This window comes from Centropristis striata, chromosome 13 (assembly GCF_030273125.1).
Source record: "Centropristis striata isolate RG_2023a ecotype Rhode Island chromosome 13, C.striata_1.0, whole genome shotgun sequence".
In the NCBI taxonomy this organism is placed as follows: Eukaryota; Metazoa; Chordata; class Actinopteri; order Perciformes; family Serranidae; genus Centropristis; species Centropristis striata.
Window position 1 is genome coordinate 1,917,778 of NC_081529.1, and position 19,033 is coordinate 1,936,810.

Below are 19,033 nucleotides of genomic sequence, written 5' to 3' on the forward strand. Positions count from 1 at the left end.
ATCCATCCATCCATCCAATACATCCATCTATCTATTCATCCATCCATCCATCCATCCATCTATCTATTAATCTAGCTATTCATCCATCCATCCATCTGTTCTTTTTACAAATCGGACTGAAATTGCGGCTACTATTGAATAATCATCCTTATTATAATTATGAATGTTCAGAATGAGTTTGTATGTAAGTTTATCAAGTGAAACCTTCCCAATGTTAAACCGACCAGTCATAGTCTCGTCGTAAAGCAACGAGATCTCGTTCCTTCCTTCCAGATCTCGTTCCTCGCCGCACCACCAACTTGTCACCAAAGATGGCGATTTGCTGAGTGCTCATGGATACACACATTTTTCGGCTTGTCGTTATCTCACCAGAAACGCCAACTTTAAAAACAAACTAACTAACTATTTCTCCATCTGAAGCATATTTCTGACGCAGCGTCATGCAGATCACTCTTAAAACGCTGCAGCAGCAGACTATCCAGATCGAGATAGACCCCGTACAGACGGTGAGTGGCTAACATGCTAGCATGCTAACTTTAGCTAACACTACTAGCTACCAGCTGCGGGACCTTGTTTTAACTTTACGTGCAGAAAACAACACTTGTATTGAGTATTTCCAATGAGATAACATTTTATACAGCCTCGGCAAAGGGTTGTCCATTAAAATCACGTTTTTATGAGTTTGGCAACAAACATGAAACGGCTGCTAAATAAGGCGAAACCTCACTAGCAAAACGTTAGCTAGCCAGTTAGCCAGTTAGCTAGCTAGCTGAACAGCCCGTTAACAAAGTCATGACCAATTTATAATCGTTTCAAGTTTGTGTTGTAGTTACTTTGCTACTGCTGCTCCTCACTGATAGCTAATGTGATATTGTATGTAATGCTGTAACTTATTTGGCGAGCCCCAAGCTTCCCATGGCGATATGATAGCCAATGCTAATGCTAATGCTAACGCTTATGACACTGCTAATTACGATTAGCCTTATTGGAGCCTCCTGAGGAGATGCTAAGTTTGTTAGCATGTTGACATAGATGGATAGATAGATAGATAGATAGATAGTCAAGTCAAGTCAAAGTTTATTTATAGAGCACATTTAAAAACAACCTCAGTTGACCAAAGTGCTGTACAGTTATTAAAATAGAATACATCATACACAAATAGGTATAAATAAAAACAATGAAAAACAATAAAATACTAAAAACAGTAAAACAATAAAATAAAATAGAATAAAATAGTAATAAAAGCTCAATCCAAAACAGAGTTAGAGATAAAAAAAAAAGACAAATAAAAGGGTAAAAAATTCAGCAGATAGATAGATAGATAGATAGATAGATTTTATCTGCCATATGGATCTCTTACCAATAGTTTTATGTCTAACATTATTAGTTATTGTGTTATTATTGCACTTTTCTTTTCTTCATCTGGAAAAAAATTATGCTCCTTACTATAAAAGTACTGTAAAAACAAAACTATTGTTATGATTAGACTCCAAATCAGTTCAATCAGTTTCTATTCTGACCAGTAATAACAGATATCAAACTCTAGTGATAGATAGATAGATAGAGAGAGAGAGAGAGAGATAGACAGACTTTATTTATCCCAAGCTGGGAAATTACAGTGTAGCAGCAGCATTACACACAGAGACAATAACAACACAATTAAGTAAAAAGAACAACCTAGGCATACTTCAAGCAATAAAATATAAAAAATACAATAAAATATAAAGTGTCTAAAGAAGGAGTAAGTATTAAGGAGTAGAATAGAATTCCAGTGCAGAATAAATATGAATATACAGTATAAAAATGTTGGTGCTATGAAACAAATAAGGTGCAGTGAACAGTGTGCATAAAAAACACATAAAGTGCATAGACAGTATGTAATGAACCAGGTTATTGGTTACATGTTGAAGGCCAACGTTAAGTGAATTTTAGACTGTGTTATTGCCATTGTATTTGCCTTACTTTATGAATGCCATTCAGATGTTTCACTTTTATTTTATTTATAGTGAACTGTAATGTAGAAATCTGAATAAAACCATACCTAACTCATGATGATACTCCCCTTCCTGGTAATCACATTGCAATTGGTCCTTCTAAGTTCAATTTCTTTTGTTATGTGTCACTTTTATTTTATTTATAGTGAACTGTAATGTAGGAATCTGAATAAAACCTAACCTAACTAACTCATGATGATACTCCCCCTCCTGGTAATCACAATGCAATTGGTCCTTCTAAGTTCAATTTCTTTTGTTATGTGTTTTGTCGAAAATAGAGGTTATGTGACTTAAAAGTCAGAGATGAAGGAGGTGAATGAAAGATTTCATCTTACATAGCATGTCCAGTCATGAAAAAATATTAGACAACTCTTGTTTTCTCTAATTTCTTGTTCATTTTAAGTCCTGATACAACTAAAGGTACATTTGTTTGGACAAATGTAATGACGGCAACAAAAATATCTCATAGGAGTTTCATTTAAGAGCTGATAAATAGCCATTTTCCATGGTTTTCTTAAATTTTTTCGGTTATTATGAAAAAAACATGGAAACTGGCTAGATATCAGCTCTTATTTTGAACTCTTATGAGTTATTTTTGTTATCATTATATTTGTCCCAAGAAATATACCTTTAGTTCTACCAGGCATTAAAATTAAGCAGTGGTCTAATAATTTTTTCCATTACTGTACAGAGGAGGAAAAAGAGACCATGAGAAAGTGCTTGCTTGTCAATGGTTCTTCATTATAATTAATATAATTGTTATTTTCTTTCTCAGGTGAAGGCCTTAAAAGAGAAGATAGAAGCAGAAAGAGGAAAAGACAACTTTCCTGTATCTGGTCAGAAACTAATTTACGCTGGAAAAATCCTGCAAGATGACACACCCATTAAGGACTACAACATTGATGAGAAGAATTTTGTTGTAGTGATGGTTTCCAAGGTGAGAGTTTAATTGATTTTAAAACTAGCGCTTGTCAAAAATATTTCTACTTTGAAGTTTATCAGTACCATGTATTAAAGATATGACAAACGTACCAAAGCTATTAAAAAAACAGATCTGGTCCTTACGGCATTCTCTCAAAAAAGAAAGAAAAATCAGATTTTTTTGTACGTAGGGCTTTCTTTTCTCTATGAAGTTGCCAGTTGCCTAACAGCACCTTCTTTTGAACTGGCTGAAGGCTAAACCCGCAGCTGCTGCCTCGCCTCCGGCCTCAGAAGCACCCAAACCCCCCGTACAGGACTCTGGCTCCACGTCAACAGCTGTCCCGGCTACAACCCCAGCTTCAGCCCCAGCCCCGGCCCCAGCTCCAGCCGCCGCCGCAGCCCCAACCCCAGCAGCTGTCCCCATCCCCTCCGAGGAGGCCAAAGAGGAGCCAAGTGCCGCAGCCACAGAACCACAACAACCAGCCAGGTAAGACTGCCTGTTGTACAACCAATGTTATTAAAACCTCCTTTGAAATGCTAGAGAGAGATGGGAAGTAGTGCTAGGAAAATCTGTTTTACAATTAGGGGTGCACCGATTGCAATTTTCTGGCCGATCACCAATCACCGTTTTTTAAAAAGCCTGACCTGCCGATTCCGATTTTGGCCGATACCGATTTTTTTATAACTCACAGCTGAACCTTCAATGTTTGAATCTTATTATATTGAAAAACAATAACACATCAGTATTTTTCTTTAACAAATAAAGGAAATCACAATGCCTGAGGTAGTTAATAAAATATTGAACTTAAAATAAATAGCAACAATTTACAGGACAAATTAACAAAATTAAGGAAATCGGCGCTGATCGATCGGTGCACCCCTATTTACAATTAATAATTTCAATATCCAGAGCATGTAATTGCGACAGTGACATAGAGTGCTGTGTCACTGTGACATAGAGTGCTGTGTCACTGTGACATAGAGTGCTGTGTCACTGTACCCAAATGTACCCTATATAATCAAAAGTAGAATTAATGCTGCTGCCCGGCTTCTTGTTTTTCTTTTTTTTTCCTAACTACTAAATAAAAAGTTAGGCTGTTGTTTCATAACTGTATATTCAGGGTTCTTACAAAACCTGGAAAGTTTGTGAAATGCTTAATTCTAACCCCCATGTTTTTAAGGTTAGGGTTATTGCTTAATTCAAATATATTGCGTTAAAAAATACTTAATTTTCAATACGATCTGGTGTGCCATCTATACTGTCACTCACGTAAACCAAAAATCTTTTAATATTTCAAAATGAAAAACAATACTTTCTTCATATTTTAAAGTTCTTTTGATGTGTTCACTTGTCATACATAGTATAGTTAATCAATAAAGTAATATGTTGATTGCCGTAGGTATAAAGGCATTCTGTCAACTGTCTTTTCTGCATTTATGGTAAAAATGTAGATGTTATGATGAAAACATTCAGGTTTTTTATATTTTTTGGTTTAGGTACCTTGAAAGTGCTTAAAATGTACAAGTATACTGCAAGCTGGTGTGTGTACGCTGGACCAAAGCTGGATTCTTTTGGATTTTTATACATTAGTATCCTAAAATAAAATAAGAGAGCAAGAAAATGTGACTTTTTTTGACACTCAAAAAACACATACAGGGTAATCTGTCTGTAATCAGCAGTTTACAAACTAATCATATGTTTGAATGCTGTGGTTTTGTGGCATTTGCTTGATATTCTAAGATAAGATATGACTTTATATATCCGGCAGGGGGGAAATTTAGTTGTCACAGCAGCTCAAGATACAGACAAATAGATATGGAAAAACAGAATCAAGAATATAAACAATAAGGCACATACATACATTCTACACATATTATATACATACATTTCTGCCATTTGGAATTGATTTTTTCCTAAAAGTTGTTGGTATTTTGCAGACATTGCACATTGGAGAGAAAAATATTTTAGCATGGTTAACCCATTGAAGCCTGGAAAGCGGATATGTCGTTTTGTAGTATTTGTATAAGCTCTCAAATACTTTTTGAATTTCATTTCTATCTGCTACAGAGGCTGAAAAATCTATTATTTAGTAGAAGCGTTGACACCAAGGTTATAATAGTTTTGGATTTTTCATTAGTTTTAGTTTTAATTTCGTTGTGAATTTTTGTTTTCAAATTCAGTTAGTTTTAGTTCGTTTTTAGAGTGAGTTTTCTAGTTTTAGTTTAGTTTTTATTTTTTGAAAATGCTTGGTTTTAGTTTAGTTTTTATTAGTTTTAGTGTTAGTTTTAGTTTTTTTGTAATGGGCTATGTGTTGGGTGCTAGATTCAAAGAGGTCATAATAAATTTTGCCTTTATTTCCTTTGGTTTATCATCTCAGCCCCAATGAGGTTATTAACTGTTTTGAATTTTGGTTCTAGTGTAAACATCCCAGTCTCAGTAAACATATTCACCATGTGTTGCATGTTCCAATAGAAACACTGAATTATGAATGAAAAAAGTTGACAAAAACGAAAACTAAGGACATTTCCACTATAATTTTAGTTAGTTTTAGTTAGTTTTGTAACCACGCAATACAGTTTCAGTTAGTTATCGTTTTTTAAAAACTCTAGTTTTTATTTTTATTTCAGTTAACGAAAATGTTTTTTCAATTCTAGTTTTCGTTATTTCGTTAGTTTTCGTTAACTATAATAACCTTGGTTGACACTTCTGTTGAATTTCCAGAAAAACTTCAGGTTTTAGGGGCTTATTTTAAAATCACCCAGAGGTTTTACAGGAAGTTTTAGGCGTCAATGGGTTAATTCAGTTGTCAACAGTGTGTGCTGCTTTGCTTGTCACCTGGGAATCACTAAAATGTTGTGTAGGTTGTATGACTTTCCTCTTCACCTTTCTGTTTTGTAGCTCCAGCGGCGGCGGTCAGGGCCTGGACGCCTCCTCAGCGCTGGGTAGGTAACAAATGGATTCCTGCCAGATTGGCGGCATGCTGTGCAGCTGTTCTAGTCTCAATGCGGTAGCTGCTGCTTGCTTACTGTTGTTAAATGTACATTGTGCAGCTTCAGACACTTGACAGTGTTATAAATGGATTTGATATGACAGCAGTACATGTCTCGTCCTGTAAAACCTGGGTTGCAAATTGCTGTGCCAGAAATTGTTTCTGCTGTGAGTCAGGGACTTTACGGGCTGCAGCGCAATACATTCTGTTTCTATATTTAGGCTGTGACAAAAGTACACCATCCCTTATTGTGGTGCCACAGCAACCAGGACTTCTGTTTGATCAGTGGTGGAAGAAGTATTTAGATCCCTTACTCAAGTAAAAGTACTAATACCACACTGTGAAATGACTCCACTACAAGTAAAAGCCCTGCATTCAAAACTTAAGTACTTAAGTAAAAGTACAAAAGTATCAGCATCAAAATGTACTTAAAGTATCAAAAGTAAAAGTACTCGTCATGCAGAATGAACCCACTCAGATTGATTGATTCATACATTCTAAATATATTATTGGATTAATATTATTGATTCTGATGTATGTAAGCAGCATTTTAATCTTGTAAGGCTAATTTTAACTACTTTACATAATGTTATGAGGTTTAATTTGAAAAAATGTTCAAAATCATTTTAAATTGATCATGTTTTTATGCTAAATATCTCCCTGTAAAGTAACTAAAGCTATTAGCTAAATGTAGTGGAGTAAAAAGTACAATATTTTCCTCAAAATGTAGTGCAGTAGAAGTATACAGTTACATAACAGAAATACAAGTACCTCAAAGTTGTACTTTAGTACAGTACTTGAGTAAATGTACTTAGTTACATTCCACCACTGGGTTAGTAGTAAGTTAGTATATTTGCAAGGTAACTTCATTAATATGTAATATGTATTAAAAGTACAAAAGTATCGGCATCAAATTGTACTTAAAGTATCAAAAGTAAAAGTATTCGCAATGCATAATGGATTCACTCAGATTGTCCAAATATATTATTGTATTATTATTTTTGATGCATTTATGTTAGCTTTGAATTTACTGTTGTCAACATAGGGCTCATTTTAACTACTTAATATACTTTTGTGTGGTTTAATTAGTACAAATTTTAAATCTATTATGTTTTATGTTAAATCTCGACCTGAAAAGTAACTAAAGTAACTAAAGCTGGCAGCTAAATGTAGTGGAGTAAAAAGTACAATAGTTGCCTAAAAATGAAATGAAGTAGAAGTAAAAAGTAACATAAAATGGAAATACTTAAGTACAAGTTCCTCAAAACTGTACTTAAGTACAGTACTTGTGTAAATGTACTTAGTTACTTTCCACCACTGTGTTTGATCCACTCATAGATTATGTAAATACTTAAAGAGAATATGAATTGTAGTGCTATTTAAACCCATATTGTAAAAAAAAAAACTGCATGTATAATTTTAAAGAGTCAGTTTGTTTGTTCATTTTTTTTTTTTTGCATAGAAAGTCATCCCTCAGTTTAGGTATATGCAACTGAAAAGCTGGATTACTCGCAATTTTGATTTGGGAAAGGAAATCAGTCCTGAAATATCCAATATCTTAAGTAAAAGCGTCAAAAAGAGGAGACTGATTGGTTCTATGTACAATTTGCAGATAAACGCGGAAAATAGCGATACATTATTAGAGAATATATACAATAAGTGGACTGAAGACTTAGGCGTTGATGTTAAAGAAAAATGGAAAGAATGCTTGTCATTAACATACAAATTAACCACTAATGAAAATCTAAATTTTTCAAATAAATTAAAGGAGGGTCGGCACAACCAATTATTAGTATTGAGGGAAGCATTGAACATGACAAGACAGATAAATTCTGAATTAACTTTGATTTTGATGAAATACTATGAAACTGATACTGATGAAATTATGAAACTGCTATTTGTTTTATTTATTTATTTCTTTTTGTTCTTATGTCCTTCCTGGTACCTAATATGATGACCCACAGAAATAAATAAAATAAAATTCTAAAAAAAAAAAAAAGAGTCATCCCTCAGTGACTTAAAGGTGCTGTGCTGTAATTCAAAACATTAATACAGCAGGAAACATTTTTTTGCTATTAATATGTAGCAGGGTAATGGTGTTATGAGCAGAGAATGAAGTCAGGCTCCTTGTGTCTGTGTTGTAATCTGAGCCTCTCGTTTGAGTGTGTTTTAAAAAAGCGGGCATCCGTATGTGACAAGTTAGGAATCAGAGCTGTGTGGAGGCAACCTCTGCTCAAACTCTTCAGAATAGATCTGCTCTGAGCGTCATGTACAGCACGTAAAGGTTGTGCTACTTGTGCTAATAAATTATGTTGTTATGTAATTTCATTATAATGAAGTAGCTGCAAGTGATGTTACAGGGTATCCGCGGGGTCTTGAAAAGTATTAAAAGGTGATAAATCAATTTTGGGAAAATTAAGACCCTTAAAAAGTATTTAACTTAAATTTTGAAGGTATTTTTTCTCAATTCGCTGTCCAATATTTTGGGTCCTGAAAACATCGCAAGCATGTGTGAATTTATTTGTTTCATTAAAAAACAAAGATGAACCGGTAAATGAAAAAACTACTCTGTTGTGGATGCGTTCGGAAATTGTCTCCGAGAGCGCCAGAGCGCACTCCGAAATTCATGAAGTACACTCTGGCGCTCCCAGTGCGTATTACGAACGCACCTTATGTCACACGACGCACTCAGCGCGAAAAAAACGGAAGAGAAGGCTCGAATGAACGGTAATGGGCAATTGCAAGTTTGCGGAGTAGGGCTGCAACGATTCGTCGACGTTGTCGACAAAAATCGATAAAAAAAATAGTCGACAATGAATTCCATTTTCCCCCCCCCATTTTTTTGGGATGCAGCACCCTTGAAATAAGTAAAGTAGGCCAGTTCCCGACTTGTACCCATAAATGCTCCTCACTTTCACTTTTTGGACAATCCTGTCCAGACTATTATGCGTATGTATGTATGTGAGTGAAGAGGTGAACTACAAGGACAAGGTCACCATCATCTTAATCGTTGACTTCTGCATTTTTGTGTTTCTTTTTCTCCTCTGAAGTGTAAAGGCTTTAATTCTATGCCTGTGGTTTTTATAAACCCTGAAAATGACTGTGAAAATGAAAAATGCATGGTTTTCTAGCACAGGACATATTTTAGATGACGTATTTCTTTAAGGTTTGCAGTGGTTCAAATCTGCAAACTGAATGCAATTTCTTTTTTTTTTTTAAGTGGTTTGGGGGAATTTGCTACAAGAAGCACTTTTGACTGGATGACTGATTATAAAAGCAATTTTCTGTTTATGTTCCTGTTGATCGTGCATGCATGCATGCATGAAGGCGTAGCTTTGCAAATGTACAAAATATGCAGAGTTATTAACTTGGTTGTGTGTGTGTTGTGTTTTTTTAGTGACTGGAGCGGAGTATGAGGCCATGCTCACAGAGATCATGTCTATGGGCTACGAAAGGGAGAGAGTGGTGGCTGCACTACGGGCCAGTTTTAACAACCCCCATAGAGCTGTGGAGTACCTCCTCACTGTGAGTCTCACACACACAAAACATTATCATTCTTCCATCTGGAGAGCACCACTGATTACTAAAACTAAAGTCAAGCAGTCGTATTTATTCATGTGTTTTCCGAGTTAAATGTTGTTCAACTTCTCTGTGTTTACTGACCATCCTATCAGCCTGTTGAGGTAATCCACTACTAACATAAACATAACTTAAAATACAAAAATATATGAGACATACACTACTGGTAAAAAGTTTTAGAACACACCAACTTTTCCAGAATTTAATTGAAAATGATGCAGTTTAATGTCTCAGTGTACTCTGAAATTAATGCACATTTGCAACATTTAAAATTCTTTATTGAGCATGATAGTGTTTTGAAAGTAAAAAAAAGATTCAAAATCACATTTTATGTTGGACTAAAGGACTAAAAAAAGACACAAAATGACCAAAAAAAGACACAAAATGACAAAAAAAGACACCAAAAAACACAAAATGACAAAAAAAGACACAAAACGACTAAAAAAAGACACAAAATGACATGAAAAGAATTAAAAAATGGACAAAATAGCCCAAGACTCCATAGAGTTAAGTTGTTAACCCATTTCTTGTTCCCTGAAAAAGGCCTACTTGTATAATACTGAAATGTACATTATTTTCCAGTTTTGGTTAACCTTACCTTTTTTATTTACCTCTGGCAGTTCACCACTTACCTTTGTATCCTTTCAAGCTGTTCATTTGACTTGAACTGCTTGAATTTCAATAAAAAACTGGAAAAGTTGGTGTGTTCTAAAACTTTGGACCGGTAGTGTATCTGTGATCTCTCCAGCATCTTCTCTCAGATTTCATTTTCGTCATTTTTTAAAAGCTATTAATAAATTGTTTTGGTGTGAGCTGATGAATGCTGCAGATATCAGCTGTAGAGATGTCTGCCTTCTCTCAAATATAACAGAACTAGATGGCATCTGGGTGCTCAAATGCCAAAGATACCTAACGAACTACACCAACCAACTGCACCTCTGCAGAGAAGGAAGATTGCATCTACTTTTGAACAACATGACATTGAGAAATGTTAATGATGTTGTCCTTGGTGAGCCAGCCGCAGTGGTGGAAAAATATTCTGATCCTTTATTTAAGTAAAAGTACTAATACGTGAAATTACTCCACTACAAGTAAAAGTCCTGCATTCAAAGCCTTACTCAAGGGAAAGTACAAAAAGTACTCATTATGCAGAATGGCCCCACTCTGATTGTTATAAATATTACTTAATATACTGTTAAAAGGTTTAATTAAAAAAAAGTCGGTAACACTTTACAATAACCATCATTTATAGATGGTAAATAGATAGTTTATTAATGTTTAATCATCATTTATAAACCGTATATAGGCCATTTAGAATGGTGAATAGAAAATGTAATAATGTTGAACTATAATTTATAAATGCCAAATAGATTACTTTACCATAAACAAACATAATTATTAGTTTATTAATAGCTTTACACTCGTTATAACATTTTTAGCACCATATTAAGTATGTAAATGATTTCAAAATTATTCTTATACCTTTAAGAAATTGCATCAAAAAAATTAAAAGATTAGATATGTATAGAATTTTGTAAATGGTTAATAATAATTGGTTTATAAACCATCTATAAACATCACTTGATGGTTATTGTAAAGTGTTACCAAAAAGTCTAATGTTTTTCATGTAAAATCTTCAACTGGAAAGTAACTAAAGCTGGCAGCTAAATTTAGTGGAGTAAAAAGTAAAAGTAAAAAGTAAAATTTTAGGTACTTGTACTTAAATTGAGTAAACTATGAGAGCAGAAGTACTTAGTTACATTCCACCACTGGCTAGCAGTATCAAACTGCTGTACTTTGTGTACTTTGGTAGAAAGAAATGTGTGTAAAGAAACTTTGCTTTACAATTTTTTTCAGATATATTTTTTAATCTAGCCCCATTCTATTGACATAAGGCCCAAACCTCCAACACTAAGCAACCGTCCCTTTAACCCTTTGATGCACAACATATAAACACCTTCTAATGCACAACATGGGTCAAAAATGACCCACATTCATTTCCCATGTTATTTCATGCTGGTTGTGTGTTTGAATATCTTTTTTTATTATTACAACAGATTATCAGATCATTTTATCCTTTTTCCAATAGTTTTTGTGTTACACACATGGGTCTCTTTAACTCTAAAATAGTTGTTAGAACCACCAGATTACATTGGAAAATCACATATTTTAACATTTGAGACTTATTAAATAATAATTTCCATTGGAAAAACACCATTTTAACAAAATAGGATAGTTAATATTTGTCTTCTTTGTCAGGTTTTAAATTGGTGACCCTTATAATGCAAACATGGGTCAAAAATGAGGATGTATGATGATCAAAAACAAGTTATTTGAGGAAAACCTGCAATATTAAATGATGGAATTAATTTATTGCAAAGATATAGAATATAAAAACTTAGTCGGGTCACTTTAGACCATGTTGTGCATCAAAGGGTTAATCAGTGTGAGTCACTCTGTTACTTGATTTAATTTTAGTGTAATTAATCAGTGGTGACACATCTCCATATGATCTGACACCAGCACACCCTGTTCCTCCTCCTCACTACAGCTCTGCTTTGTGCACTGTGAGGGAAATTGATATTGTTTTATAAATACCAACTAAAATGGACCAAATTATCAGTTGCCAACTAACCTCCATGGCCCTAACACTATTCTGATCCCTCCAAGCAGCATGCAAGGAGTGTGTTTGTGTGTGTGATTGACAGAAGTATTGTTGTGTTTGCAGGGTATCCCCAGCAGCCCGGTCCAGGAGAGTAATCCCCCAGCCCAGGCCCCCGCATCCGGACCCACAGAAGCCCCTTCTCTAGCAGAGGGTGAGGCACACACACTCCAGAAATACACACAGTCAACATTTATGTGTGGTGTGTAACAACTTCAAAACAATGTTGAAGGAGTCTTAATCATAGTGGAATTTAAAACGGCCTCTCATATCTCTGATAGAAGTGAATACGCCCCAAAAGTGCAGGACTCATGGCCCCTATTAGTATCCATGAATCCTACATTTTTTTTTTTTGTAAATTTTATTTATGCAAAGTTTTGGCACATATATATATATATATATATATATACAGACACATACAGTACAAGAAAAAAGAAAAAACCCAACAGAGAAAAAAAAAAATAAAATAAAAGTAAACAAACAGATAAAACAAAACAGAAGCAACAGCCACCACTTAATCATTAACGTAAAAAGAAAATGTGCACAAAACATGTCGGTCCAACAAAATGCCCCCGATTGTCCGCTCATATGAAAAGGGCCAGAGATTGAGTCCAGGAGGCCCGAGCCAGAGGAGAACAGCAAAGTCTCATAACCTGGATACATATCAAGAAAAAATATATCATATATATAACATATATTTATATACAATATAATATAATAAAAAAAGAATAATTACTTAATAAAATAAAAATAAGAAAGCAGTGCGTTCAGGTCCCAGTTTGAGGTCTATCTTTTCTAATGTATTCAATAAAAGGTCCCCAGATGTTTTTAAACCTATCATGAGAATTAGACAAAGAAAATCGAACCTCCTCGAGGTATAAACAGGAAACTAGGGCTGGGCGATATGGCCCTAAAAGAATATCACGATATTTCAGGCTATTTTTGCGATAACGATATTCTTGACGATATTATGAAATACTTAAAAAGATAGAAAATATGATTTTTATTTTAGTCTGTATAAATAATTAAAAATCTGAATTTGAAGTACAAATCTCAACAGTTGCCAAATACAATATATTTTTTACTCTTGACTCTTGAGTATGAGCAAATAATAGAATTAACCATTTAGGGGTTCCGGGGGCATATTTTAATGACATTTTGTAAAGGAGAATAAAGGTTCTTGTATGTTTTATTTAAGGCATCTTATTTTGACAGTCTTCTTGTAAATTCTATGGTGGATTCTCTTAACACACTGTGCTCTTATTTTGAAAGCTGCATGTGTTTAGCGACAGGGAGTAAGTAGCTTTTTGTGATTAAAACAACTTTAACCACTACATCAAGAAGTAGGAACGCTGCCAATATCATGATATGCATTTTTTTTAACCATCTTGGTATCACCAAGAGACAGTCAGGGACCAGTATGAATCCAACATTTTTAAGGAGATATTTTCAGAACATTTAAACATGAAACTGCTGCTTGGACACATATCATACCCTCACACTGACTCATCATATGACTCATTAGTTATGGAATGTTCTTCTTTCATGGATATGTTTGAATTGTTGTTAGACTTGTTCACCGTTGTTTCTTCACTCTCTGGAGACGGCTGTGTCCTAAAGCTCTGGGTGGATAAAAGCATTTAGTTTATTAGATCTTTAGCTACAATGATGACACAATTAATTGATGACTCAGTAAAAATGATTGTAGCGGCACTCCGTTTGGTCTTCCTTCTTAACTGCGCCACTTCTATAGTCAGTTGATAAAAACACTCTTTTTCCACGTGAGTGACGAGACATGACAACTTCTTTGTCTTTTAAAATGTTTACTTAAAGACAACAAAGTAAATTACAGGTCTGACGCACGGTCAGAAGACTGTGTTGCTTCCACCATGTTCTGACTAAAAACGAAACTTAAGATACACAGTCAGTTACCATAGTTACCACTATATAGTGACATCACAATGTAAAATTTAAAGGCATAGAAACATTTTTAACCCTTTAAACATTTCTAATTGTATATTTTAAACTAACATACTCTTAGCACTGCATGAATTACAATGAAATTATTATCATTCATTTTTAACTGTTTTTAACTTAAATTATTATTGATGAACTGGCCCTTATTGGCCCTTACAATGATTATAAATGATGATTATTAAGTCTTTGAAGTTGTTTTTTTTAAAGCAACAATGCAAAATGTGATGGTTCCAGGTTTTGTAAATGAGACTGCTACTTTTCTTGGTGTCATTATTGCCAATTAAATATTGAAGATTTATTTGAAAAATATTTGCTGACATCATCATGCGCACTACTTTATGACGATCAAATTTCACAAGTTTTTTAGACCAAACGATAAGTCAAGAAATAATTAGATTACTAGATATAAAAATAATCATTTTGTGCTGCCATAATTCATCATAGAGAACCTTTGTATACATGTATATACAAACATTTGCCATCTAGAGTGCCTTAGGGCTGATCTGGTGCAAACATTTTCAAATTCAAAATCAATCACAGATGACTTTATTCTCCTATAAAAACAAAATGCTAAAATGGGTCTCCAAATCTATCTTGGCAGCTGTAACTCCAGCTCATTGGCCAGATAAAGTGTTAAACACTGTAAATCAAGGTTGGATTTAGTGCTGTTATGCTGTCGTCACAGGTTGCTGACATAGGTTACTTTTAAATGTGCTATAACCATCATAATAACAAATACTGGTTCAGTCAATACCGCAAACTGACCAAACTCTGGTGCACATGCTTATTTCAATGGAGGGAAATTCTAAGATTTATATTTTGGATTCTCACCACCAAGTATTTAAAATGACACATCTTAGCATCAGTCAGCAGACATTTTGCTGCATGTATTTGCTTGTGTACAGATGCCACTACTGAAACCACATGGTAGCCTGGAAACACAGAGTTCACTCTGGCCATGAATATTGCAATGTAACTGTCCTGCATGTAGTTTGTTTATTTGCTCTCTTCCTGTAAGTCGCTTTGGATAAAAGCGTCTGCTCAATGACTAAATGTAAATGTAATGTAAACGCTCTCTTGCTCACTGTTTTTAATGTTCTATGCCAAAAGGAGAGAACCCACTTGCATTCCTGCGGACTCAGCCCCAGTTTCTGCACATGAGACAGGCCATCCAGCAGAACCCGTCTCTGCTACCAGCTCTCCTCCAGCAGCTAGGCAGAGAGAACCCTCAACTTCTACAGGTAACCGTCCACACGGACTGAGAGAAGCTGCTGCTAATTCATGTTAGCATTAACTGGGATGTTAGTTTTGGAAAGCAAAAAACAAAATGTATGTTACTGACCTTAGAAAAATGAACATCGACTCCTTGAAGTGTCCAAGTATGGAGTATTAGTCCAACAAATGCTGAACAAGACATTTTGAATGAAAAAAACTGTCATTAAGCGAAAATACAGTGTGAAGGGTCAAAGTTAAAAGAGTCAGAGAGACCAACCGAGCAAAACTTTATTGACACGTTGCCATGGATACGCATTGCTTTTCTTCTCTTCTGATGACGACTCGCCTTGTTAGTGACCTATCAATCAAAGGTAGCCCCGCCCCAAACAAGAATAAATCAAGTGAGAAGTTTTCTCATTCTGTATTGAAATGAATGCACCTAAATGCTTCTGCAACCTTCATCAGCGCCCCTTGTTGGAAGGTAGAATGCAGGCCGAAGGCGGTTCAGTTTGCCTTATTTCTCAGATCCGGAAGTTGCCGCTTGCTCCAGACACACTAGGTGATGTCATGTCACACATCTATTGCTCACCAAAAGATGGCAACATCACAGACTGATTACATGAAGCAACCATTGTTTGGTTCTGTTTTAATAAAGCAACGCCAGCATAAAGTTTCTTGTATTGTGAAACTTCTGTGTGAAAGGGGCTGGTGTTGCATGTTCATTAATATTTTTGCTGAGAATCAGGCTGCATTTGAATATAGACTCAAAATCATATTTTGTTTACTCAAACCTTTTATTTAAGGATCTCAGCCTGGTTCTATGTGTATAATAATGACCATTACCTCAGGCGTATTCGGTTAAAATTCAGGGATGTCCAGTTAGAGAAACTTGCCAAAAGCAGATGTCCTGATCATGAAAATGTCTAACTAGTGTTATGATTTAGTGCCAGATATATTGAAGTTGCCTAGTAGCAGTGGTGGAAAAAGTTTTCAGATCTCTTACTGTAATAAAAGTACTAATCCCACACTGAAATTACTCCACTACAAGTAAAAGTACAAAAGCATCAAAATGTACTTAAAGTATCAAAAGTAAAAGTACTCGCTATGCAGAAAGGACCCACTCACCCACAGGTTGTTTTATATATATAATCCAAATATATTATTGGATTATTATTATTGATTCATTTATGGGTAGGGCTCATTTAAACTACTTAATATACTGTTATAAGGTTTAATTAAAAAAAAAATGTGTCATCACTTTAAATGTGTCATTTTTTTATATTCAGTTCTGACCTGAAAAGTAACTAAAGCTGTCAGCTAAATGTAGCGGAGTAAAAAGTTAAATATTTGCCTTAAATTACATGTAACAGGGTTTATACGGTCATGAAAAACCTGGAAAAGTTATGGAAATTGAAAATGCAATTTCTAGGTCCTTGAAAAGTTATTGAAAAATAAAAGCCTCTGTAAGGTTTTGGAAAAGTCATAGAAATTTGCAGGATAATATTTAGAATGTGTAAAATAGGCCTTTAAAAAGTACATATAATGAAGGGACCGACTCTTGATAATTAAATCTGTTTTTGCTTCCTACTTTTCACACTGTTGTCTCTTATCTCATCTCTCCTGTTGTGAATATACAGTACAGGCCAAAAGTTTGGACACACCTTCTCATTCAATGCGTTTTTCTTTATTTTCATGACTATTTACATTGTAGATTCATCAAAACTATTAATGAACACATGTGGAATTATGTACTTAACAAAAAAAGTGTGAAATAACTGAAAACATGTCTTGTATTTTAGATTCCTCAAAGTAACCACCCTTTGCTTACTAGAATATAAGGCATGTTTTCAGTTATTTCACACTTTTTTGTTAAGTACATAATTCCACATGTGTTCATTAATAGTTTTGATGAATCTACAATGTAAATAGTCATGAAAATAAAGGAAACACATTGAATGAGAAGGTGTGTCCAAACTTTTGGCCTGTACTGTATATCTAAATTTGCTCATAATCTGGAGACAGTTGCATTACCTCTTTATGTTTCTTCCTCCAGCAAATCAGTCAGCATCAGGAGCTGTTCATCCAGATGTTGAACGAGCCGGTGGGAGAGGGGGGAGAGGCTCCAGAAGTTGGAGAGATGGGGGCAGCGGGGGAGGAGGGCGCACCTGTCAACTATATCCAGGTTACACCTCAGGAGAAGGAAGCCATCGAACGGGTGAGTGAAGAAGAAGAGGAAGGCTGAATACCATTACCAGCCCTTCCCCCCTCAAAATGATCACAAAATGACTAAAAAAAGAAATAAAATGACCAAAAAAGGAAACAAAATGACCAAAAAAAGACACAAATTGACCACAAAATTATAAAAAAAACAAAAAAACAATGAATTTTGGACAAATAATGAAGAAGACAACAACTAAAACATCTCTCTGACCAAAATGACCAAAAAGTTACATAAAATTAAGCAAAAAAGGACTCAAATTGACCACAAAATGACAACAAATGACCACAAAAAGACACAATATGACCAGAAAAAGAAACAAAATGGCTCTAAAAGGAAACAAAATGATCAAAAAAACACACAAAATGACTAAAAAAAGAAATAAAATGACCAAAAAAGGAAACAAAATGACCAGAAAAAAGACACAAATTGACCACAAAATTATATTTTAAAAAAATGACCAAAAAGACACAAAATGACCAAAAAAAGACACAAAATGACCGAAAAAAGACACACAATGACCAGAAAATACACAAAATGACCAAAAAAGAGACACAAAATTACCAAAAAAGACACAAAATGACTAAAAAAAGACACAAAATCACCAAAAAAACCCCAAAAAAGACACAAAATGACCAGAAAAGACACAAAATGACCAGAAAAGACACAAAATGACCAAAAAAAGACACAAAATTACCAAAAGACACACAATCACCAAAAAAGACACAAAATGACAAAAAAAAGACACAAAATCACCAAAAAAAGACACAAAATGACTAAAAAATGACACAAAATGACCAGAAAAGACACAAAATCACCAAAAAAGACACACAGTGACCAAAAAAAGACACAAAATGACCAAAAAAAGACACAAAATGACCAAAAGAAGACACACAATGACCAGAAAAGACACAAAATGACCAAAAAAGAGACACAAAATCACAAAAAAGGACACAAAATGACTAAAAAAAGACACAAAATCACAAAAAAAGACACAAAATCACCAAAAAGAAAAGTTGCCGATCCTGTTGTTTGTAAAGCCTTCATCCCTCTCTCTCCTCTCCTCTTCCTCTCCCACCAGTTAAAAGCGTTGGGTTTCCCTGAGGCTCTGGTGATCCAGGCCTACTTTGCCTGCGAGAAGAACGAGAACCTGGCAGCCAACTTTCTCCTCAACCAGGGACTGGAAGATGACTGAACAGCACTGCCTTCCTGCTCCTCCCTCCTCCCCTTCCCCTCTCCAGCTCAGCATAAAGACTGCACCCCCAATTTACTGTACAGCTACCAACCTCAGCTCAACCCGCCAGGAGGGGAGGAGAGGGGCGAGCCAGCAGGGGGGTGCGGGTGGGGGTGGGACGGGACGGGAAGGGGGCGGGGCCTACGGGGTTAACGGTAACGGCGGGGGTTACACGCTTAAAAAGTACACAAAGTGGAGGTTGTGTGCAGGAAGGTCGGAGGTTCGGGGGTGAAAAAGTGTGGA

At 35.1% G+C, this 19,033-nt stretch overlaps 1 protein-coding gene across 1 annotated transcript; it reads left to right on the forward strand.

Moving 5' to 3' along the window:
• Positions 1 to 230: 230 nt before the first annotated feature.
• Positions 231 to 18,912, forward strand: rad23aa (RAD23 homolog A, nucleotide excision repair protein a). Its single transcript, XM_059348563.1, has 9 exons — positions 231 to 506; positions 2,770 to 2,931; positions 3,170 to 3,402; positions 5,815 to 5,858; positions 9,303 to 9,430; positions 12,213 to 12,300; positions 15,234 to 15,364; positions 17,392 to 17,553; positions 18,638 to 18,912. Exons 1-9 carry the CDS (start codon positions 441 to 443, stop codon positions 18,749 to 18,751), a joined length of 1,128 nt encoding a protein of 375 aa, XP_059204546.1. The 5' UTR covers positions 231 to 440; the 3' UTR covers positions 18,752 to 18,912.
• The last annotated feature ends 121 nt before the right edge of the window (positions 18,913 to 19,033 follow it).